This window comes from Merops nubicus, unplaced genomic scaffold (assembly GCF_000691845.1).
Source record: "Merops nubicus isolate BGI_N331 unplaced genomic scaffold, ASM69184v1 scaffold11409, whole genome shotgun sequence".
In the NCBI taxonomy this organism is placed as follows: domain Eukaryota; kingdom Metazoa; phylum Chordata; class Aves; order Coraciiformes; family Meropidae; genus Merops; species Merops nubicus.
In genome coordinates this window covers 5,799-24,981 of record NW_008631713.1, presented here as the reverse complement: position 1 = coordinate 24,981, position 19,183 = coordinate 5,799, and the positions used below count along the sequence as shown (strand labels likewise).

Genomic DNA, 19,183 nt, shown 5'->3' with positions numbered 1-19,183 from the left:
ATAGACCCAAGAGGGGCTCCAGTGAAGTAAATGGTTCTTGGTGCATCTGCACAGATGCAGTTTGGGGAGATGGGTCTAGATGAAAACACTGCAAGCCAAAAGAGGGGAGGAGGCAACAGGAGGAAAGATTACTCGGCTACTACTAGGAAACAATGACTATATTAATACAAAATAAGCTGGAGTTAGAGTGGAAGGAGAAGAGCAGGACAGAAGAGTGGGATTCAATTCCCATTAAGAAACTAAAATAAGAAGTTCAACTGCTAACCCATAAAGTCTCATCTGCTAATATGACATAAGATCATTCCTCGAGAATTTGAAGCTATAGTGGAATAATGCAGCAGGACAAAATTCAGTGTTAGTTAGGAGATGGGTAGATCCCCTGTAAGGTTGTCCCTGAAAAGGATGCTTTAAATAACATGAGCTTGTGCAAGAACATGGGCACCAAACCTACAGAGACCAGCCCTCTGTGGCAAGAGGGAGATTACCCAAATAAAGCAAATCCAGGTAACAGGAGCCATATATAAACAAGGCACTACCAAAGTGCAAACAGAGAAAAGGGTCACTAGTGCCACTCTAAAAAGAAGCACAAAGATCCCTGCTGGTGCCAGCCTGGAGCCACAAGGGAGCCCTGCAGAGCACGGTTGGATCTGGAGCAATATCACCATGCAAGCACAGACAGGTACTGCTCCTTGCTGCCACCAGCTCTCTCAGAAATGGCTGCCACTGAGCTCCCATGGTATTTTGGATTTTTCAGTCAGCATGTGCAGAGTCAGCCTTGGTGTCTCTGCATTCAAGTTGTGGCTCATCAGTTCCCCTTAAACAGGTTTTAATAAGCGTATCCTTAAAGAAGCATCTGGACCAGAGTAAAGAGAAAATCACATCACTCAGCATGACACTGGTAATGAAAACAATTAGATTAATATTTAAAAAGTAATAAAAATCACATTATCTTTTGTATTTAGCCCACCCTCCCACCCAAGAAAACCCAAACAAAAAAACACCACCCAACTTACGTTCCCAAAAGCTCCTCATGCTTTTTGTTATCCTTTCTCCAGACCTCAATGTCCAACATATCCTTCCTGTCAGAGAAGTAGTGAAAATCAAACTGTTCCCTCCACTGAGGATTTGCACTCTTACACAGTGTCTAGAAAACATGCAGTTATAATATTTACTTTTCTTAAATGGTAGTTATTTCCACAGTAAAGCACACATCAATTCTTCTATACAAGAACAAGGCCAGATGCTAGGGCATCAAGTACTAAGTCTATTCCAACCAAAGCTCCCCAGACAATCACACAACCTCATCTTTCTTAAAAACTCTTTCCTCTTTCCCAGTAACAATAAATATACCAGTGTGACATGAATGACTGGCTGGAGAAATTCTGAAATGCAAGGTGGATCCACCAGCTCCACTTTCAGTGGACTGTGGTCATCGTTCAACATCACACAAGAAATGAAGAATAAACCTTTTGAGGGCAATCACCTGAAAACAGGTTTGAATGCATTTACAAACTCAGATCAGGATTTTTTCCCCTTCTGTGTTAAGATCTAGGCAAAGAAGGAGCAGCATTGAAATTATAAACATCTAGTCAGATTAGTATCCATAAATTGTCCCTCTGAGTTTGGTGAGATTGTTCATGCGTTCAGGTTACTCTGGGTACTCACAGAATTGAGATTTAAATCACTTTCAGTTCTTATAGAATCATAGAATCATTTAGGTTGGAAGGGACCTCCAAGATCATCAAGTCCAACCATTGAGCCATTAGGGCTCTAAAGTCCTCTGCTAAAACAGATCAGAATCTGTCAGGGTTGGAAGGGACCACAAGGATCCCCCAGTTCCAACCCCTCTGCCATGAGCTGTGGAAGGCCTCATCTGCTTGGTCCTGCTGGTCAGGTGGCCTGTGGCAGACCCCTACAGTAACATCACCCTCCCCTGTCTTGCCTTTCACTTTAACCCATACACTCTCAACCAGGTAGGTCATCATCCTTCCCCAGGTGGAGCTCCACTGATTCCAGCGGGTCCCTGGTACAGAGGGCAATGCCTCCTCCTCTCCTTCCCTGCCTGTCCTTCCTAAAGAGCTTGTACCCACCTATCCCTGCATTCCAGTCCTGGGAATGATCCCACCAGGTTTCAGTAACATCACACTGCACTGCCCACCATCAATATCAGCATTGCCACTGAGGGAACATGAGATAGGCTCAGCTGGACCATGACTGAGATTCCTCCCACCTTGTCTGCTTTTCTGGACCACGAGAGATGGTACTTTATAAGCTGAATAAACTCTAGGACAGAATGTGAAGGGCTGCCAATTTGGGGTCTTATTAGGGTGGAACAGCAGCAGTTCCCAAGTTATTCTGGACCCCATACAAAAACACTCTGCAATCAGGTCACTGTTTTAACTCCTCATTCTAAACTTTTATTTTCTGTGACTGCAAACAAGGCAGGCTTGCAGATTCATGACACAGGTTATGGACCATTAAAGAGGAACATAATAAGGGATCTTAACTGGAACAACATATATTTATTCTAAAATAACCAACCCATTTGTTATTTTTCAGAGCTGCTTTTCTAAATAAAAACATTCTATCGTGACCTTGGTTTGAGGTCCCACGTAGGGGACAGAGTGCAGGTTTCAGATGTGCCTACATCTGAACATGATGTTCTGTGAACATGCTCTGTACATTTTGTACAGGAGGGAATTTGTGTGCTTCCTCCTCCTCCCTCCACATTTCCAGTTCCTGACATGCTTTCCTCTTGCTTTCTCAATAGAATGTAATTTTAATTAGACCCCCTTCCTTTATTAGACTTTGGAGATGAAATGTATATCTTTGGGAACCCCATTCATTTCTTAGACTCCCATGAAATCGTGCTGGATACAAGTAACACAGCCTAGAGGAATAAAAATTCAAATCAAAACCATGGAATATTCTGTGTGGTTTGGTTTGGGGTTTTTCTTGTTATAGCTAACGTGTTTTTTTTCAAGAAGGTGTTTTAAAAAATAAAAGTAAAAGAATTCCCCTGCACAAGGAATTCTTTTATTTCATTTCAGGTCTGCTTTTCCAGCATAGCTAACATTGCAAGTCTAACTTCTGTATGGGCAAAGAACAAAACCCAGGTGATGCATGGAGCTCTATTTCATCACATATTAATGTCAAACATCTATCAATATGATGGAGCATGTTAAATGCACAAAAACAGATACATACAATATTCCTAACTTCCTACTTCTATATTGGCATGTTAAACATTAGTAAAAAAAGTCCCTGATCTGGTCTCCTGGTTTGGATCTCACTCACACAGAAGGGATTCAAGAACAGTTCCATCTGAGGGAGCAACACCGGGAAAAGAAACAGCAAGAACCTTACTGGCTTCAGCAAACTTAAGGAAATCCTTAATACTTACCTTACTCTTGTATCTTTGATTTCCTAGTTTGAGGAGAATAAATATCTCTGCCAAGCCTCCTCCAGGGATGTTCTTCCCCTCCAAGAGTGTGATGGTAACCACCCCATTCCACAGCTGGTTCTTGCGCAAAGCGTCGGAGAGCCGCACGCTCCGCATGAAACTCGACTGAAAAGCAAGTCAGCAACATCAAACGTTCGTGCACCCAAACCCACCATTTTATGCTCAAACTGACTGTGATATGAAAGCCCCAGAAGCGAGAAAAATGCCACCATCTCCTAGGAGCAGGCAGGAAATGGAGGGCGATAGGATGCTATGGATTTTCTGCCTGCACTCCAGCTGGCTCTGTGAAAGGACGGTGCTCAGCATCAGAGCAACACCAGCAGGGTTGGCTTAAACCACCAGAGAAGTCAACTTCAGCTAACCTGGCTGAGCTTTGGCAAAATCACACCTTGAACGTTGGGAGCAGTCTGTTACCTTGGCACAGGGAAAGACCCAGGAGACCAGTGGGGAGGGAGAGGTGGAAGAGGAGAGAAACTAAAGCAAACTCTTAAATATCTCCAGCTCCATCCACAAAATAGAGGTCTGTCCTTTCTGGGGAGACAGCCCACAATCATAAAGTCTATGGCCAGGTGAAAGGCTGAACGTGCATCTTCCACCTCTCCAATCACTCAACCGCCTGTCGTCCACCTTAGCTCTTCACCCGCTGCCTTTGCAGCTCCTGCTTCCAGAAACCAAGCTCACGAATCAAAAATACTGATGCCTGCAGAAAAACCCACTGACACCACCAGGCTCTTTATCTGGAGTTATGGTTACCTGGTAGCCACATTTGTTACCTTCACAGCTTCATCCTACCTCGCACGGCTGTGCTAAGAGTTTGCTAACTGGCAATATTTTATTGGACAGGGGATGATTAAATAGGCCTTTATTTGGGGGGAGTGAGCTGGAAACATTAAAACTCAAGGCTATACTTTTCTTGTTGCAGTAAAAATCCTGCCATATTTTATCCTCGTGAAGCAACTTTTAACTTGCCACACTTTGGAGCTTCAATCATGTCATATACAGGTGGGAGCAAGACGGAGGAGATTTCACAAGTCACTTTAAAACAGGACGTGTTAGCTTTAAAAGCAAGTAAGAAATGTTGTTGCTAAATAAAATGATTGCAAAAGCACCTGATGTCTGAAGATTACTTTTTATGGATCAATTACCCAGCAACAAGATTCTTAAATCATGGGTGGTGAACTCACAAATTTTTTTACTCCCTTTTTACTGGTTAAAATGCCCAACTCTTTGAATCCCACAAGCATATTAATATACTTCTATTTAAACACCCTGTTTGGCCTTCCTGGCACAATGTTTAAGAATTCCTACCTTTAAAAAGAAAACGAGATTTTGATTCATAAATCCAGCTGCAATGTGATTTTAGGGTTTTTTTTTTTTTGGTTAAAGTTGGTCTTTTAGGCCAAAAAGCTAAAGCATGACTGTTCCCATGGACATACTTCAAAGTCCCGGCAGATATATTCCTCCCTAAACACTGCAACTATTTCAAAATCCTTTTTATAAAAAAGGGAGTAATGTCCACAAGGGATCAAAGGGCATCCTACAGTCTGGCAATCGCCTCAGAAAAATGGCAGCGCTTCCATGAAATATGCCCTAAAATAATTTTGCAGCTTGGTATGTCCTAATTTCGAATTGGATGTTTATCTTGGAAAGGCTTCTATCTAACTTGTCCATAAAACAGCTCCACTTAGCTCTATGAGCCCTGTGAAAATGGAATCCAAAGCTGGCTATTAAAGGGGCCTGGAGATTGCTTCCATATGGCGTAACAGCATGGGAGTGGAGGGCTAAGGCCTACAGCAGGCGCTGCTTGGCTTGAGCTCCACATCTATCCATGGACACTCGTTGCATTACACCATAACATCTGGATTATTGCTTGTAATGTCCCTGGGAAATATCCACTTCCCATCAAAGCCTTTATCTATCTCCGTTGTACTTTGAACGTTTTAGTATTTAACATAACCATGTTTGATGTGATGGACTTGCTGCTTTAGGAGCAAGGATTTTCCCTCCCCCCCCCTCCCCAGCTCCTTCCTCAGAGGAGGAAGAGATATTTGATGTTAGTTCACAAAAAAAACCCCAAAGTTTATTATCTGTGTTACAATTTCTTTTACAAACAAAGCATCTAGTTCTCTTCAAAGCTTCCAGGCTGCACACGAAAGACAGTTGTTATCACTCAGTTTTCAGATCAAACTTGGATTCTTTCCATTTTTCAACCAGGCCAGAATTTTAGGGAGTCGCTCAGCATTGGGGGCCTTCCTACCCTAGTTCTGCAGCACACAACCCCACGCTTTTAGCCCCTGACTTGACAGTTCAAAGGACTGTTGGGAGGCACCCAAACCACCCCAGATTCCACACAGTCCCAGGAAAACTCAGCACCTGCAGCTTGATATTTAACTAGCGTATATTGCAATGCATCAACTCTGACCCCCCCCAAAACAGGTGGCCCCTAACAACCAGCCTCCTGCACCCCCCCGTACAGACAGCAGTGCAGCTGCAAAAGCACTCTGTGCTCATCTCCAAAGAGAGGCATGTTGGTCTCTATCAGGACCTGGCTACTTTCTGCATGAGACTTAGCATCACTTTAGGGCATCACGCTGGAGAGAGAAGCCAAGACACATGCAGCTGGTTTAGGGCATAGTGCTGCTCTGCAGCACTTCAACACAGGTCCAATGGCTGCAAGTCTGCTTCCCACCCCCCAACCCAGCTCTGCCACCACCACAAGCCTTTCTCCAAGCAGAGCAGCACAAAGACTCTGAAGGCTGCTTGCCTCCTGCCCCTGCAAGACAGCCCATCACTTCAGGAATGCTTTGGGTTTCCTGGACGTGCCCAGGTCGTTCCCACAGGCTGTGCTCAGCAGGTCTGGCACGTCTCCTGTGCCTCAGATCATCTATGATTCGGTCTGGGCATGCTCTGTGGCCACCTCTCCAGGCTCCCTGGGTACTGGGCAGGCTGTTCCTCTGACCACCCTGATGGAAATCCCAGCCAACCAGGCAGTGTCTCAGATTGCACTCACAGTTGCTGGAAGCAAGCACATCTGGGGAAACCCAGATGTGTAGCAGACCCACAGGCTTGGACCATCAATGAGTCAAGTTTAGTGTTACCTGGGGAAGCCTGCAATAGGGAAAACGCCTCCCAGGTGACAAGAAAATGATATTACATTATTTGTTTTAGAAGTCTTACCTCCTCTCTGATACACTGCACCTACTTGCTTCAAACTGATTTACACAGAGTTAATTGACTAAGTTTCACGGCCTCCCTCTGAGCTGGCAAAACTATTCCAGCATAACACACAGAGAAGTGTAGCAATTAGCTCAAGGAAGTTACTGGGGGCAAAACAAGCACTGAAAAAAAACCACCCCAACCACTTTTCCTACCTCCAGCCATCACTACACTAACCTGCCTTCACAATGAGACCAGAAAAGTCAAATCTACTGTCTGTACTGGCCAGAAAAGGAGAACATAACTGCTTAATCTGTGACAAATTCAAAATGGTTTTATCTCTTCAAGTCTTCCCTTTCCCTATACCTCCCAGGCTACAGATGCCTCTGCACTTGGGTACTTCAGCTCCTCCTGCTGCTGAATCCAGCTGTGCTCCTGGACTGGATGCCAGGTCCTTCAGGCCTGTCCTGCTTTATTTTCCTGTAAACTCCCCACAGTCAGCTGGCTTGCACTCTGGCTACATCCCAGACCAAAGCAAAGGTGCCTTGCAGAGGTACAGAAAAGTTGGCTGAAGCCTAGGATCAGGCTATAGGGCTGGAAATGAGGAAGCACGTGCTTTATGATGGAAGCTGGCACACATCCCAAGCACAAGACAGCAGACAAGTTTGCTTATTTCTTCCTGCCCATCATTGCTTCTGAAATCAAGATAGCCTTGAGACCAGAATTTGAGGAGTCGTCTCCAGACAAAGCTCTGATTTCAGCTGGGGTCTGTGTGCAAAATAAGCAGTGATATCATAAAGGTCACCTTTATGAGAAGTTTCCTGCTGTAAAATGCATAACTTGAACAAAAAGCATCCCTCAAACAAGCCAGCCAGAAATAAAACAATAAGCACAAGGGTACCCAGAAAGTTTTACTCTTAAAAATAAACTTTTTAAAGTCTAAAAGCCCCTGTTTACTGCAGATTTAGGGACTGTGAAACATCAGGTAAGTAATGAGTACTCTTATTCTAAAGCAAAAGCACGGCCTGGTCATAAAGCAGGACCCTGTCACATGAGAAACAAAAGATGGTTCCTCTTCCTACTGCTTTGAAGGAACATTTGCCCAGAAAACATCCCAAGTCTCTGAACTGAAAGATTAAAAAAAAAAATCAATGCTCACAACTTAATTTCCAGAATCTAATTCCTGGTTTCAAAATGAATGCAAAAGCTTCTCACACCAACTTTAAATTTTTTATTACTTTCTGGTTTAAAGAAAAAAGAGTATGTGGGCCATGTTCTACCTTCACAGAGCCACCTACAGAAGATGAGAAAGAACAATGGAGCTTTGGAGGGGAAAGAACCAGCTCATTGACCCAACTTCACAAAATCCTTCAGGAGCTTGAGTCTCCTTGATAGCACCATTTGTATATAATCTCCCTCTATAGGCACCCAGCAAATCCCTTCTGGTGCATCAGGGCTGCTTTCAAATCTGTCACTTTTTTCTGACACACACACATACATGCCCCAAGTTCAAACTTGTTTTTGAAGCAATAAAGAGATGCAGAAAAATTGTACATTTAAATGACACGGCGAGGTGGCCAAGTGTGAAGTGAGCCCATCTCTCACATCTTTCATTTAAAAGGATGAGACAGGACAACAGCAAGCCTGCTGCAATCCCTGTGAAGAGGTCAACGTCGAAACTGGGCCACGTAATTTGCCATTTGAGAAAACAACAACACACAAATAGGAAGATTCTTTGGACCTCTCCTCATTAGGCAGGGAAACCATTTTGCAGAGGCAGTCTCCCCTTGGGAAAGAGGAGAGGGCAGGGAGAAAGGCAAGTGAACCGACAGGAGATTGCTGCCACGACGCATGACCCTGTGGCAACCGAGTCCCTGCGCTCCGCAAAGCGCTTGGAGAGCGTCGCTGCCCACGGGGTATTGTGGGAGGAAGCCAAATACAATGAGGCAGGCAAAAATGAAACCTAACAGCCCACAGAGGAGAAAAAAAAAAAAAAATAGAAAAAGGAGAGCGAGGGATTTTCCCCTGCGCCGAGCTGCTGAGGAGCACTTGGGTCCAGTCAGCCTTTCAGCCAATTTATTCAATCAGCTTAGGCTATCGAGGTGGCGACGGCGTCGCTTTTGTTTCAGGAGTGAACTCCTGTGGGTCAATCCACCCCAAGCAAACCTGCTTATTTTGCTTCCTAGATGTTCAACACTTAAAGGTTATTCAGCTGTACAAATGCTGGAAATAGCATGCGGGGCACTCGGGGTGAGACTCAAGCCACCCAGGACAAACAAGGCTACTGAGCATCAGCACGTTGGGCTGCAGCAGAGATACACTTCAACTCCCTCTGCACCCCAGACAGCCCCAGAAAGAAAAGCAGAAAAGAGGGGAGAGCTTGCCAATACATAGATATGAGGGCATATATTAATACTACCTAAGAGAAGCCTCTTCCCTTTGCAATGCCACCCTCTTTGAGAAAAAGCAGTAGGCTGAGCTCTTGGAGACAGCTCCCACAGAGGACAATGCTGTTCTCGGCTCCCATGTGAAATGAGGGATCTGGATGTGCTGCCCATGTCTTGGGAGTCTGCCCAAATGTGTGATGATTCCCTTCTAGCAGCAGTGAAAAATATATGCTGTGTAATCAACAGATAGCTAAATCATCCAGTTCAACAGCTCTTGCACCAAAATGATTTCAAAGACAATGTCCAGTTGCTGAAATCCATCCTGCATGCAGTCTGGAGTGACCGTGAGGCAGTCGTAGCTGGACTGGACACCCTCTACTGCTGCTGTTCTCATTGCTGCCTGAAAGGGAGGGTTTTTCCTTCAAAAAGCAAAGGAGCTCAGAGAGCACACATGAAGAGTTTACAGTATCCACAATGGCCCACATGAACCCCTCTGACAGTCTGACATGGAGTTGCAGCAAGCATTAATGCCATCCACAGGGGTACTGACCATGTGGGGGGGATTTGGGATGCCAGCAAGAATCCCCGTGATTAATGTGAAGAGTCTCCTTTAGGACACTCATGTGCCAAACCTTCACTAAGATAACATAAAATGGTCAAACTAGAGTATAACCAGATTTCTTTCATATAGGCAATACAGATCAAAGAATGCTGTGAAAGATATATTCATTTTGTCCATCCTTAAGATAAGTCATTTTCCTTGTATTTGTAGGAAAATGAAAGTTAAATATTAAAATAGAGGTCAGCTATAGTTCAGCACAAAAAAAAAACCTATTTCAAATAGAAAACTTTTGTCTAAGCCTACAGAGATGAAATTTAGATCTGTCTCAGTTCAGCAGCTCAAATGGGAAGTATATGGCCTTTCTGTCCTGCAACAACCAAGTCAGAGCCAGCTCAGTAGCCAAAAAAGAGACGAGTCTGTGTATCCATTACAGAGCCTTTTCCATTTCCCCTGCCCTCCTTACTCCTGCATCTTTATCTCACCCAGCAACGTTGTTTTCTACCCCATCATACTTTCTGGCTATTCTTCCACAACCTCTTGTGCCTTCCCTAGACACCTATATTCCCTATGCACACAATTTTTCTTCCTAGCCTTTATGTTCTGCCACAAACTGCTACTACTGCTTCCACAGACCAGAGTTTCCTAACTAAAGATGGTTATTGATGTACAGTACTAGTGTTTTAGTGCAGTAGCAGAATCAATAAACTAGGAAATACTGCTTTGTCAGATTTTTCCACTGCATGCTGGGAAATCTTTTTACTGCCTTTGGATGGTCACAGAGCTTTTCTTTAGAGATCACACCGGAGCATGAACTGTTTCTTCCCAAGAAGAACTGAAGCTCTCCTACCCTCTAGTGACTGGAAGAGAATAGAGCACAGGGTTGAAGCTCCTTTCCCACTCCCCTATCCTCTTTTAAACAAGACTTTCACCACTTCTCAACTCAGTACTATGCTTTAGCAACTCTTAATTTTATTTTAAAAGGTGCTAAGGCACAAGCCAGAGTCTTGAGAACTGATCAAACTACCAGCTTACAGCTAAAGGTCCAAAAACCTGTATGTAAAAAAAATTCTTCAAACTGCAATAAGATGTAACATACAACTAAAAGAAACCAATTCTAGTGACAACAACCAAGGCAGAAGTTTGGCTATTCTGGACAAAAAGGACAGAGTTTAAAAACCTGGCTCCACTTTCTGGGACCCAAAGCCAACCAGCATCAAGAGATGGCTGCATGCACATGCCTAAGAAAAGGGAGATCAAGGTACACTGACAGTGAGGGCACAGGAATTTCCAGAGCTTTAGTTAAAAACTGAAGTGCTGAGCTCTTCAATTATCCCATCATGTTGTCATACAGCATTCAGGGGTGTCTGGCAGCTCTCTGTGCCAATATCCCTGGAACTAGGGCTCACCAAGCTTCTATGCAGCTCCACGGGCTGCACTTTGCACTTCTTCTGTTGACAAAAAAATACTTGCTGGCACAATACTTGAGGGGGCTGGCTCCTCAGCATGTCACCATTGTAAAGAATAAAATAAGAGGAGCTTAATTATCTAATTTATTTAGGCACAAACCACTAGTTATATAGGGAAAATATCAAGATGTGTATGTGTTCTTTTAAGAGCTGAATTCTGCTTCTCAGGAAGTTAGACTGTACACCTCTCAAGCTGGGTACTGGGGCCTGCAGTTTCTGTATCATTGTTATGTACTCAATAGCAAATTAAAGCTTTACAGAACAAATAAACAGATTGTGGCTCTCAAACAAGTTAAAATCTAATACAAAAGTGGGACAGTACAGGAATATAAAAGTAATGGAAGCTTGCAAGGATACTACAGATGGCCAAGGGAACTGAGTTATGTAGATATGTGGTGACAGATAGATCTTGGAAATCCTGTTACATTGCTGGTAATGAAAACTCCCTGCTCAGTTTCCATCCCAAAAACAAAAGGAATTTCAGAACTCACAGGAGCAACAAAAAGAAATACTGCCTCTCAAATTCCCCCATGGTAAGAGGCAACCCAAACAATTAAACTGGGAACCAGGAGGCTCATGTTCAACTCCAGTATCAACTACCAGGTGCCTTTTGGGTATCCTTAAGCAACTCAAATCTCCCATAGCTCCTTTTTTTGGTTGTATTTACACCCATTTCCTTCTCACAGACCATTTCTCTTTTTCTACTGACACTTGCTACTACAGTAGCACCTACAATAAGAAAGCAGCAGCAATATCTCATCATATTAAAAAAAAAAATCTGCCAATGCATTTAGACAGGCTACATCTAGACTTCTTGTATTTTTACACTTTCAATCTCAAAGGAGGGTACAAAGATTTTTGGCATGGACTTGTTTTGGAGGATAATAAAATATGGATTACCTTGGAGGAAGTTCGCTTCTTCCGACTTGACCACCTCTACTCATGAGTCCCCACCATCACACCAAAGAGAACCCAGAGAGAGAGGGGGGAAAAAAAAAAGGAGCAAAACAAAGTGTTTAGTAAAATAATTCAAACAGCAGCTTGTCAAATATGTTAGAAAAAGCTTAGGACTAAGTAAGGAGACTGGATCGACTACTGAATTCATCTCTCTCCCCTCCCTCATAGAACACAAGAATCAACAAACTCAAAATACCTGCACTGCACCTAAAAACAGAAAAAAAATTAAAAAATAAATCAAGACTAAAAAGTGGAAGTACCCAGAGCCATTATTAAGAAACATGGCTTATATTTTTGGTGCCATCTGGTACTACAGTAAGCTAATTTAAAAAGAAGAAAAAAAAATCACCTTGCTGTTAAGTGCTAATGGGGACAGAGCCATTTCACTGTTCTGAACCCACTGAGCAATTTGCATTTGAAATATGAGGGCTTAAAAGATTGTCTTTAAAAAAAAATTACTGTGTGCACCAATTCTTTTATCATCTGAACTCTGAATGTTAACTAAGCACCCAAGAGTTCCAAAAGCTGCTACTTTAAACCAATTTTCTGTCTCACTGGCTAGGTCCACTTTAGCACGTGCCTTCCTAAAAGTCCCAGAAGAATTCTTAAGGTTCTTTGGCTAAACTGTTTTGGTTTCTTTTTTTTTTTTTGCTAAAGAAACTAAGTCTTTGCCTCCTTCCTTCCTGCAGTGCAGTGACACGTATGTCAGCAACACTCTTGGACAAGTTAAAGGGGGAATTCACACCCCAGATCAAAGTCATCTCCAATAATATAGATATATAAATACATTAACAGCATTTTGAATGTTGTCATTACACTTTTAAATAATCATGTACTGAGGTAGAAATAACTCTACAATTATCTTAATATTAATTGAGATTTTACAATTTTCAAAAGAGGCAACTGCTGGAAAATAAATGCTGAATGCCAGACATCCCACATTAGCTTTCATTATTTTGCTTTCCAACTAATTGAAACATTTATGTTTCTATAAATAATCTCATTCAGACTGGAATTCCATACCTCTAATTCACTGAAGTGCTGTAAACAGTAACTTTCATGCTAGACTACATAGACTTGTAGAAAGATTTTCTCTTTACATATTTATTGCACATTTAAAATTGGACTGGATTGAAAACCACAGCTAATTAAGTGCCTGATCTTTGCTGTTCCCCAACCTTTACAGGACAGAAACAGGATAAGCTCATCAACACAGCTATGCTCCATACACACTGTGTAAAACTCTAGTAGAGATCTTAAAAGATGAAAAAACACACAAACCCAGAACAACAAGACACGTGTAGGACCTGAATTTTAACTACCACCAGCTTCAGTTGTGTTCTCAGTCTCCACTGGGTTTTACATCACAAAATTCACCATATTTCAGCATCAGGAGCCAAGTTCAATTGAACTCAGTCAAAACACTGTCAGTGCTTGTAAGAACCTTGATTTTGCCAATCTCCTTCTCAGCCAATGTGCTCCTCAGCAGAATTGGTGTGGTTGGAGTCCTAACATCAAATCCCTGCTTTTAGATTTCATATGGATTTATTTTTTCCATGGACAAGAACAAAAAACACACCCACTTTTTTTGTTCTTTGGAGTGCTAAAATCTAAACTCCTAGGTGGAAATTGGACCATGGCATGCTCTGGAACACAATCACAGCAGGTGAAGTTCATGCATTCTCTTCAGCAACCTGCTCATTGCAGGTGGATACCAATACCACCTATGAGACAGAAGCATCCAACTACTAAGTCTACGTAACTTTGACCCAGTTAAATATGGGACTTCTTTTTAAAATTATGATTTATTTCACTATTGCAGTTCTGGAGGATGAAAATAAAGGTGGCACTTCCCTGTAAATCAGATTATGCCAGCTCTTTTTTCCCCACCCTACATGAACCAGCTATAAATTTGATTTCCTAAGCCACTTACATTTCTCTTGAAGTCTCCTTGCTTGACTGCTAGACTCAAGTTTAACACAATCACTCCCATGTCATCTTCTAAACTGTTGGGATCTTCCAGTTTTAAAACCTGTTCAGTAGTTCTACAAGCAAAAAAAAAAAGATGTGCATTTATTGACTCCAGTTAACTCGAGTTGATTATTAAAGGTCACACTGTGCTGTGCAAATTTCAGCTTCTTGTCTGAAATGCCCAATATTGAGTTTAAATGTTAAAATGGGAAAACTGGAGGTTTCCTTCTTAGTTCTGACAAAATACACCACCCTTTTAATAATGCAGCCTAGCATCTATATAGCACTACTTAATACTTAGAACTCTCCATATGTAGATGCAAGCTGAATTAAGTTACTACTACCTCCACTTCATAGGGAGGAAGAGTGACAGAAAAACTCATCCAAGTGAATTTCCTAATATTCATGGCTGGGATTTGACTCATGAGACCTGTGTTCTGCCTTACCTCTGCCTGTGTTTAATCTGTGTTTTCAGAGAGGGACTCAGTTCCCCCTCTGAAAACAGGAATGCTGGTATTTACCTGGTGCCACTATCTCAGGGATAAATTCAGTAATGCATCTAGGAATTCAGACACAACAGCCACGGGAGCTGTAATACACCCTTTTTTTTTTCCCCTCAAAAAAAAGAGTCACACAGCAAGGCAGTATGAAAGGAAGAACTAAAACTTGAATTCCTGGCTTCCAACTCCACATTGAGAGCAAGCAGCAGCAGACAAAAGGCACAGGGCTTGCCTCTGCACTAAATCAGGGCCAGATGAGCCGCCGTGGGGACGGATGGCTGCAGGGGGAGGCTGGAAACGGGGCGCTCGCAGCCAGCCAGGCAAACGGCTCCCAGCCCAAGTACAGCCAGAAAAGGTCACCCCACGCTACGTGGGGCTAAGGAGGGGTCTCAACCTTCTCCCCCCTTTCTTCATCCACCTCCATAAATGATTCTGGTGTTGCTCTCCCCAAACAATGCTGCAGATAGAAACTTTTTTTCCGGGCTCCATCCAGGTTGGATTTGAAACTGGTACGTAACGCCGGATAAAATACGTGCACAGGATTTCTCTCAAGTGGTTTCTTTGAATATGTGCTCCCCACCCTTCTATCAAAATAAGCTTTCACGAAAAGACAAATCCCAAGCTACAGCAAAAGCATTTAATTATTTTCCTGTGTTTCTCAATTAAGCTGCAATTAATTAAATAAACGTATTACCTATTGAGTTCAAGTTCAGTGAGCGCTACAAATGCTGAACCCATGAAGTCTGAAGAGGTTAAATCTCGATCGTACACCTGGAGGCACAAATAAAATAAATATTTCTAGTTTTTACATTAAAAAAAAGCCAATTTTATCCTGGCTGATAAAAGAACAGCTATTTTAATCCCTTTCAGTTCAGTCTGGTATTTGAAAGATCAAAGCTTAGATACAATTCAAGAATCATTTCCCATCACCGTGCTTTAATTTGTATTTTTAACTAAATATTTAAACAGCATTCTGAAAGTATCTTCCTAATATTATGTAAACAGAGACATGTGTGCTGCTACGGATTGTGCCTGTTCCTTTATGCTCTATGTGATAGCATAATGAAACGCCACACAAAAATCAGGTACTTCTGGCTGCAGATGTTTTAGCAATTAGTGCTCACAACTGGTAGCTTGCAGTTCTGGGAACTGTAACGTTACTCATAATGAGACAAGGCTTTGCTACTTGTCACGACTGCATCCCAGGTAATAATTCTGTTCCACCCAGCCAAATTACGCTCTTAAAACATGCTTTTGAAACCACTATTGGTTTCACTGAGTTTGCACAAGCAGAACAGAGCTCCTCCGTTTTAAACATCCAGTCAAGGAGTTTTATTTCAGCTCGGGCTTTTGCAGACAGAAAGCAAAACATGCTAGTAAGATCTGGAAAAGACATATGTGCATTTTAATTTGAAATTGCTGCAGCTCCTAAACCGCATTGTGTTATGTTACACTGCTACAGGGGATAAAAATCAATACGTCTCTAAACTCGAAAATAATTGCTTAAAAAAACCACTGACCCATCTTTCAAAAACCTGGAACCAAAACGTACCTTGATCCAAAGTTTTTGATCGAGGGTCTGTACAGGCAGCACGACAGTTTCATCCCAAACTGGGTTGAGATTCTTGTAGACCACCTTACTTTTGTAAAGAGTTTTCCCGTTCAGTTTAAACTTCACATACGGGTCACTCGTACCTGTGATAATTAATAAAAATAGATTAGCACTGCTCCCACACAACCCCATAACCTTAGATTATATTTTCATCAAACAATAAATAGGAAATAGTGATGACTGACTTTATAAATACATGTATTGAATTTTCTATATAAAAATTGCTAGTTCCTAAAGGAAATCTAGAGGGCAGAACCAGAAAGCTGTCCGAAAGCAGGCAACAAAACTTCTGCATAGTTTGCTTGATCTCTGCTGTGTTATTTTTAAAGGATGTTAATTATTCTTTAGTAAATTAGTTAACATTTTAATTTGGGAAATAAGCAAACCAAAGCAAGGATGAAGGACTATTTATTTACAGGCCAACTAACAACACAGACAGTGGAAGAGAGAAAATGTGATCCTGCAACTGTGAATATATAAAGACACTAAAACTCAAAAGCATCGTAACTTGGATAGGAGCTCTAAGGAAACCAGTAACAATAGCTAAAATACCCTTCAGGATTTCATCACTAGTCTCACTTGCCAATTTACTTAAGCCCAGATTTGAAGTTTCAGTGAAAACATGCTGACATTATCCACCAGCTCAGGCTAAAAACCACACATGGAACAGACACTGCAAAGGCATCAAACAAGATTCAGGTAACACATTTTTTAATCCGGGTGGCACCATTTGCCACAGCAATAATGCCCTCTATTTTTATGGAGCAGATGTCCATGGACAGAGCGTGAGGCTCGTGCCACTCAGCAGCAATAGAAAGACTTGCAGCTGTCAAAGGAGAGCAGAAGAGGGAATCAACTTTTTATTATTGTTATTAAACCAGTGGCATCTGCACTAACACCAACCACCATGCAGGACACCACACAAAAAGGGGAAAAAGGTTTAACTAGATGGTTGATTTAGAAATGCATGCAGACTATGCAAAAAAAAAATAAATAAATCTCACAAGCTGTAAATAAGGGAAAGAATAAAACTGAGGTGTAGCAACACATACAATTAACTGATCCCAGGTGCTGCCCATCTGTCATATTCAATATTGTCTGTATTATACGTTACATTTGGAATTAAACTTCCCTCCTAACAGTTTGATTTCATTAGAACAATAACAGCTAACGTGATGGTCCTGGCTGCCCCCCAGCCTCAGTGCTGGCTGCCAGCAGGGAAGGAGACTCCTGTACCCCACTTCACGTTCAGAAGTCATCCGAACCTGTCCTCCCTGGTTCCCACTGGATACTGGCTGACAAATGCATGGCAGTTCAGGATAACCCAGGGAAGGACCAATGCTCAGGCTTGCCAGTAGTTCAGTGGAAGTGAAAAATCCATATCTGAACATCCAAAGCTCTGATCAGTGTTCTGTGAAGACAGACACAGACTCGAGACAAAAACAGCTAAGTGTTAGCATCTATTTGGAATTACGTAGTAGTGTAAAAACTGTGCTCCTGGGACATACAGACTTATTTTTAACAACTACAGAAAGTTTTGACTCTGTTCTAATTTCTAAAGGGAAGAGTTGGCTCTACAACTCTGCACATAAAAGGTGTTTCATTCACAGAAGGAAAATATCAGTTGGTTTTCAAATACTACCTGCAGCTGATCTTTTTCCTAAAGAATAATTGTTAAAATCGACTCCTTTTTGTGAAAAATGGTGCAAACTTAAAAAGAAGTTTCTTTTCCTTCTTGTCTAAGAGAGAATAATAAGAGCCTGATGCAAAGCCAGGGAAGTCAGAGGGCAGCTTCTCTTCGTTTTCAATAGGTTAGGACTAGACCTTTCCCTAGACTACTTCTCAGAGCAATGATTATACTCATATAAAATGTACAGTTAAACCAGCACACTCCACACAATGAGTGGGAACACACAGCTAAATTGTAGCCTCACAGTGTGGGCAGTAGCCCTCAGAGGATGCAGGAATTAGGAAACAACAGCACTGAGCTCTTTGGTGTTAGTTTCTTCCAGCTCCTTTAAAAAGAAATGAAAAGGAAAAAAAAAAAACAACTAGCTTTTATTTAGAGGATAAGCAGGAGCAAGCTGCATTATTAAAAATAACAATAAGAGTAATAATAATGTCTACAACCCATTCTGTGCATGAATAGCAACGGGCTGAGAGAAGGAAAGCAACTGATGAAATGAAAGCATGAGGAGGACGATGGAGGCAGGTGGTCTATGGCCATAACTCATCTGCTTTTGGCACAGAAAACCCATGAAACAAGGGCAAAACCTGAAAAGAGAGGGAGAGAGAAAGAGGAGAAGCAGCCAGCAAGTTCAATATCTGCAAGTATAAAACTCCAAGCCCTCTCTCCAAGGATGGGAAGCAGGAAGACTAGAGCTAAGTAAGCATCCCAATTGCATTAGTGCTCTGAAAGCTTTCCAGGTTGTTACCCAGGGAAGGAAAATAAAAGAGGGGGGAAGGGCTGCCCAGCGCCGCTCATGTGAGCCACGCTTTTCTATCTAGATACCAGAAGGACTGCTAAAGAACATTTCTGTTATATCAGGATCTATTTACACCTATTTATATATAAAAACATATCGATGGCTACCAAAAGAGTATTTCTGTAAATAAACCTATTTAGGGGAAAATATATAACAAAACAGCGAAGGGGGGGGGGGAGAAAGCTATAATAAAAAGAGGCCTTTAATTAAATAAGATTGCCACTCTGGGATCAGGCCTTCATGCTTGTCAGCTTACTCTCAAAATAAACATCTCAAACCGGGGCCTCAGTGGTGTCACTTACTGCAGCAAGGCACCCTGGGTAATCCCTCGCTGTCTTGACAGCTCCATAATGTTCCAACTGTTTCACGGGTGAGCGGCGGCCCTCGCGCGAGAGGGAAACGGGGACGCCGGGAAGGGAGGGAGAAGGGGAGGATGGTTTACAAAAGCCAAACAAGGGAAAGGTGTCAAGTTAGCACCGGTGTTAATTGTTCGGGAAAATAATTGGGGAGGGGCGGGGGTTGCGGCGGCGCTCGCCTGTCTGGCTGTCAGAGGGGTAACGTCTCAACTAGGCAGGCGGGGGGGGAAGGGGGCGGGGGCTCGTGGATCATACAAAAGAAACGCT

The 19,183-nt window shown here is 42.4% G+C and overlaps 1 protein-coding gene across 1 annotated transcript in view; it reads right to left on the bottom strand.

Moving 5' to 3' along the window:
- Positions 1 to 19,183, bottom strand: part of MCTP2 (multiple C2 domains, transmembrane 2) — a gene marked incomplete at its 5' end in the record, with an annotated part of 87,752 nt that overhangs the window by 67,536 nt on the left and 1,033 nt on the right. Inside the window, 6 exons of the mRNA XM_008947675.1 lie at positions 1,014 to 1,144; positions 3,404 to 3,568; positions 11,935 to 11,970; positions 13,925 to 14,036; positions 15,157 to 15,233; positions 16,015 to 16,157. Of these exons, the coding sequence (XP_008945923.1) occupies positions 1,014 to 1,144; positions 3,404 to 3,568; positions 11,935 to 11,970; positions 13,925 to 14,036; positions 15,157 to 15,233; positions 16,015 to 16,157 (664 nt within the window). The remainder of the gene's footprint in view (positions 1 to 1,013; positions 1,145 to 3,403; positions 3,569 to 11,934; positions 11,971 to 13,924; positions 14,037 to 15,156; positions 15,234 to 16,014; positions 16,158 to 19,183) is intronic.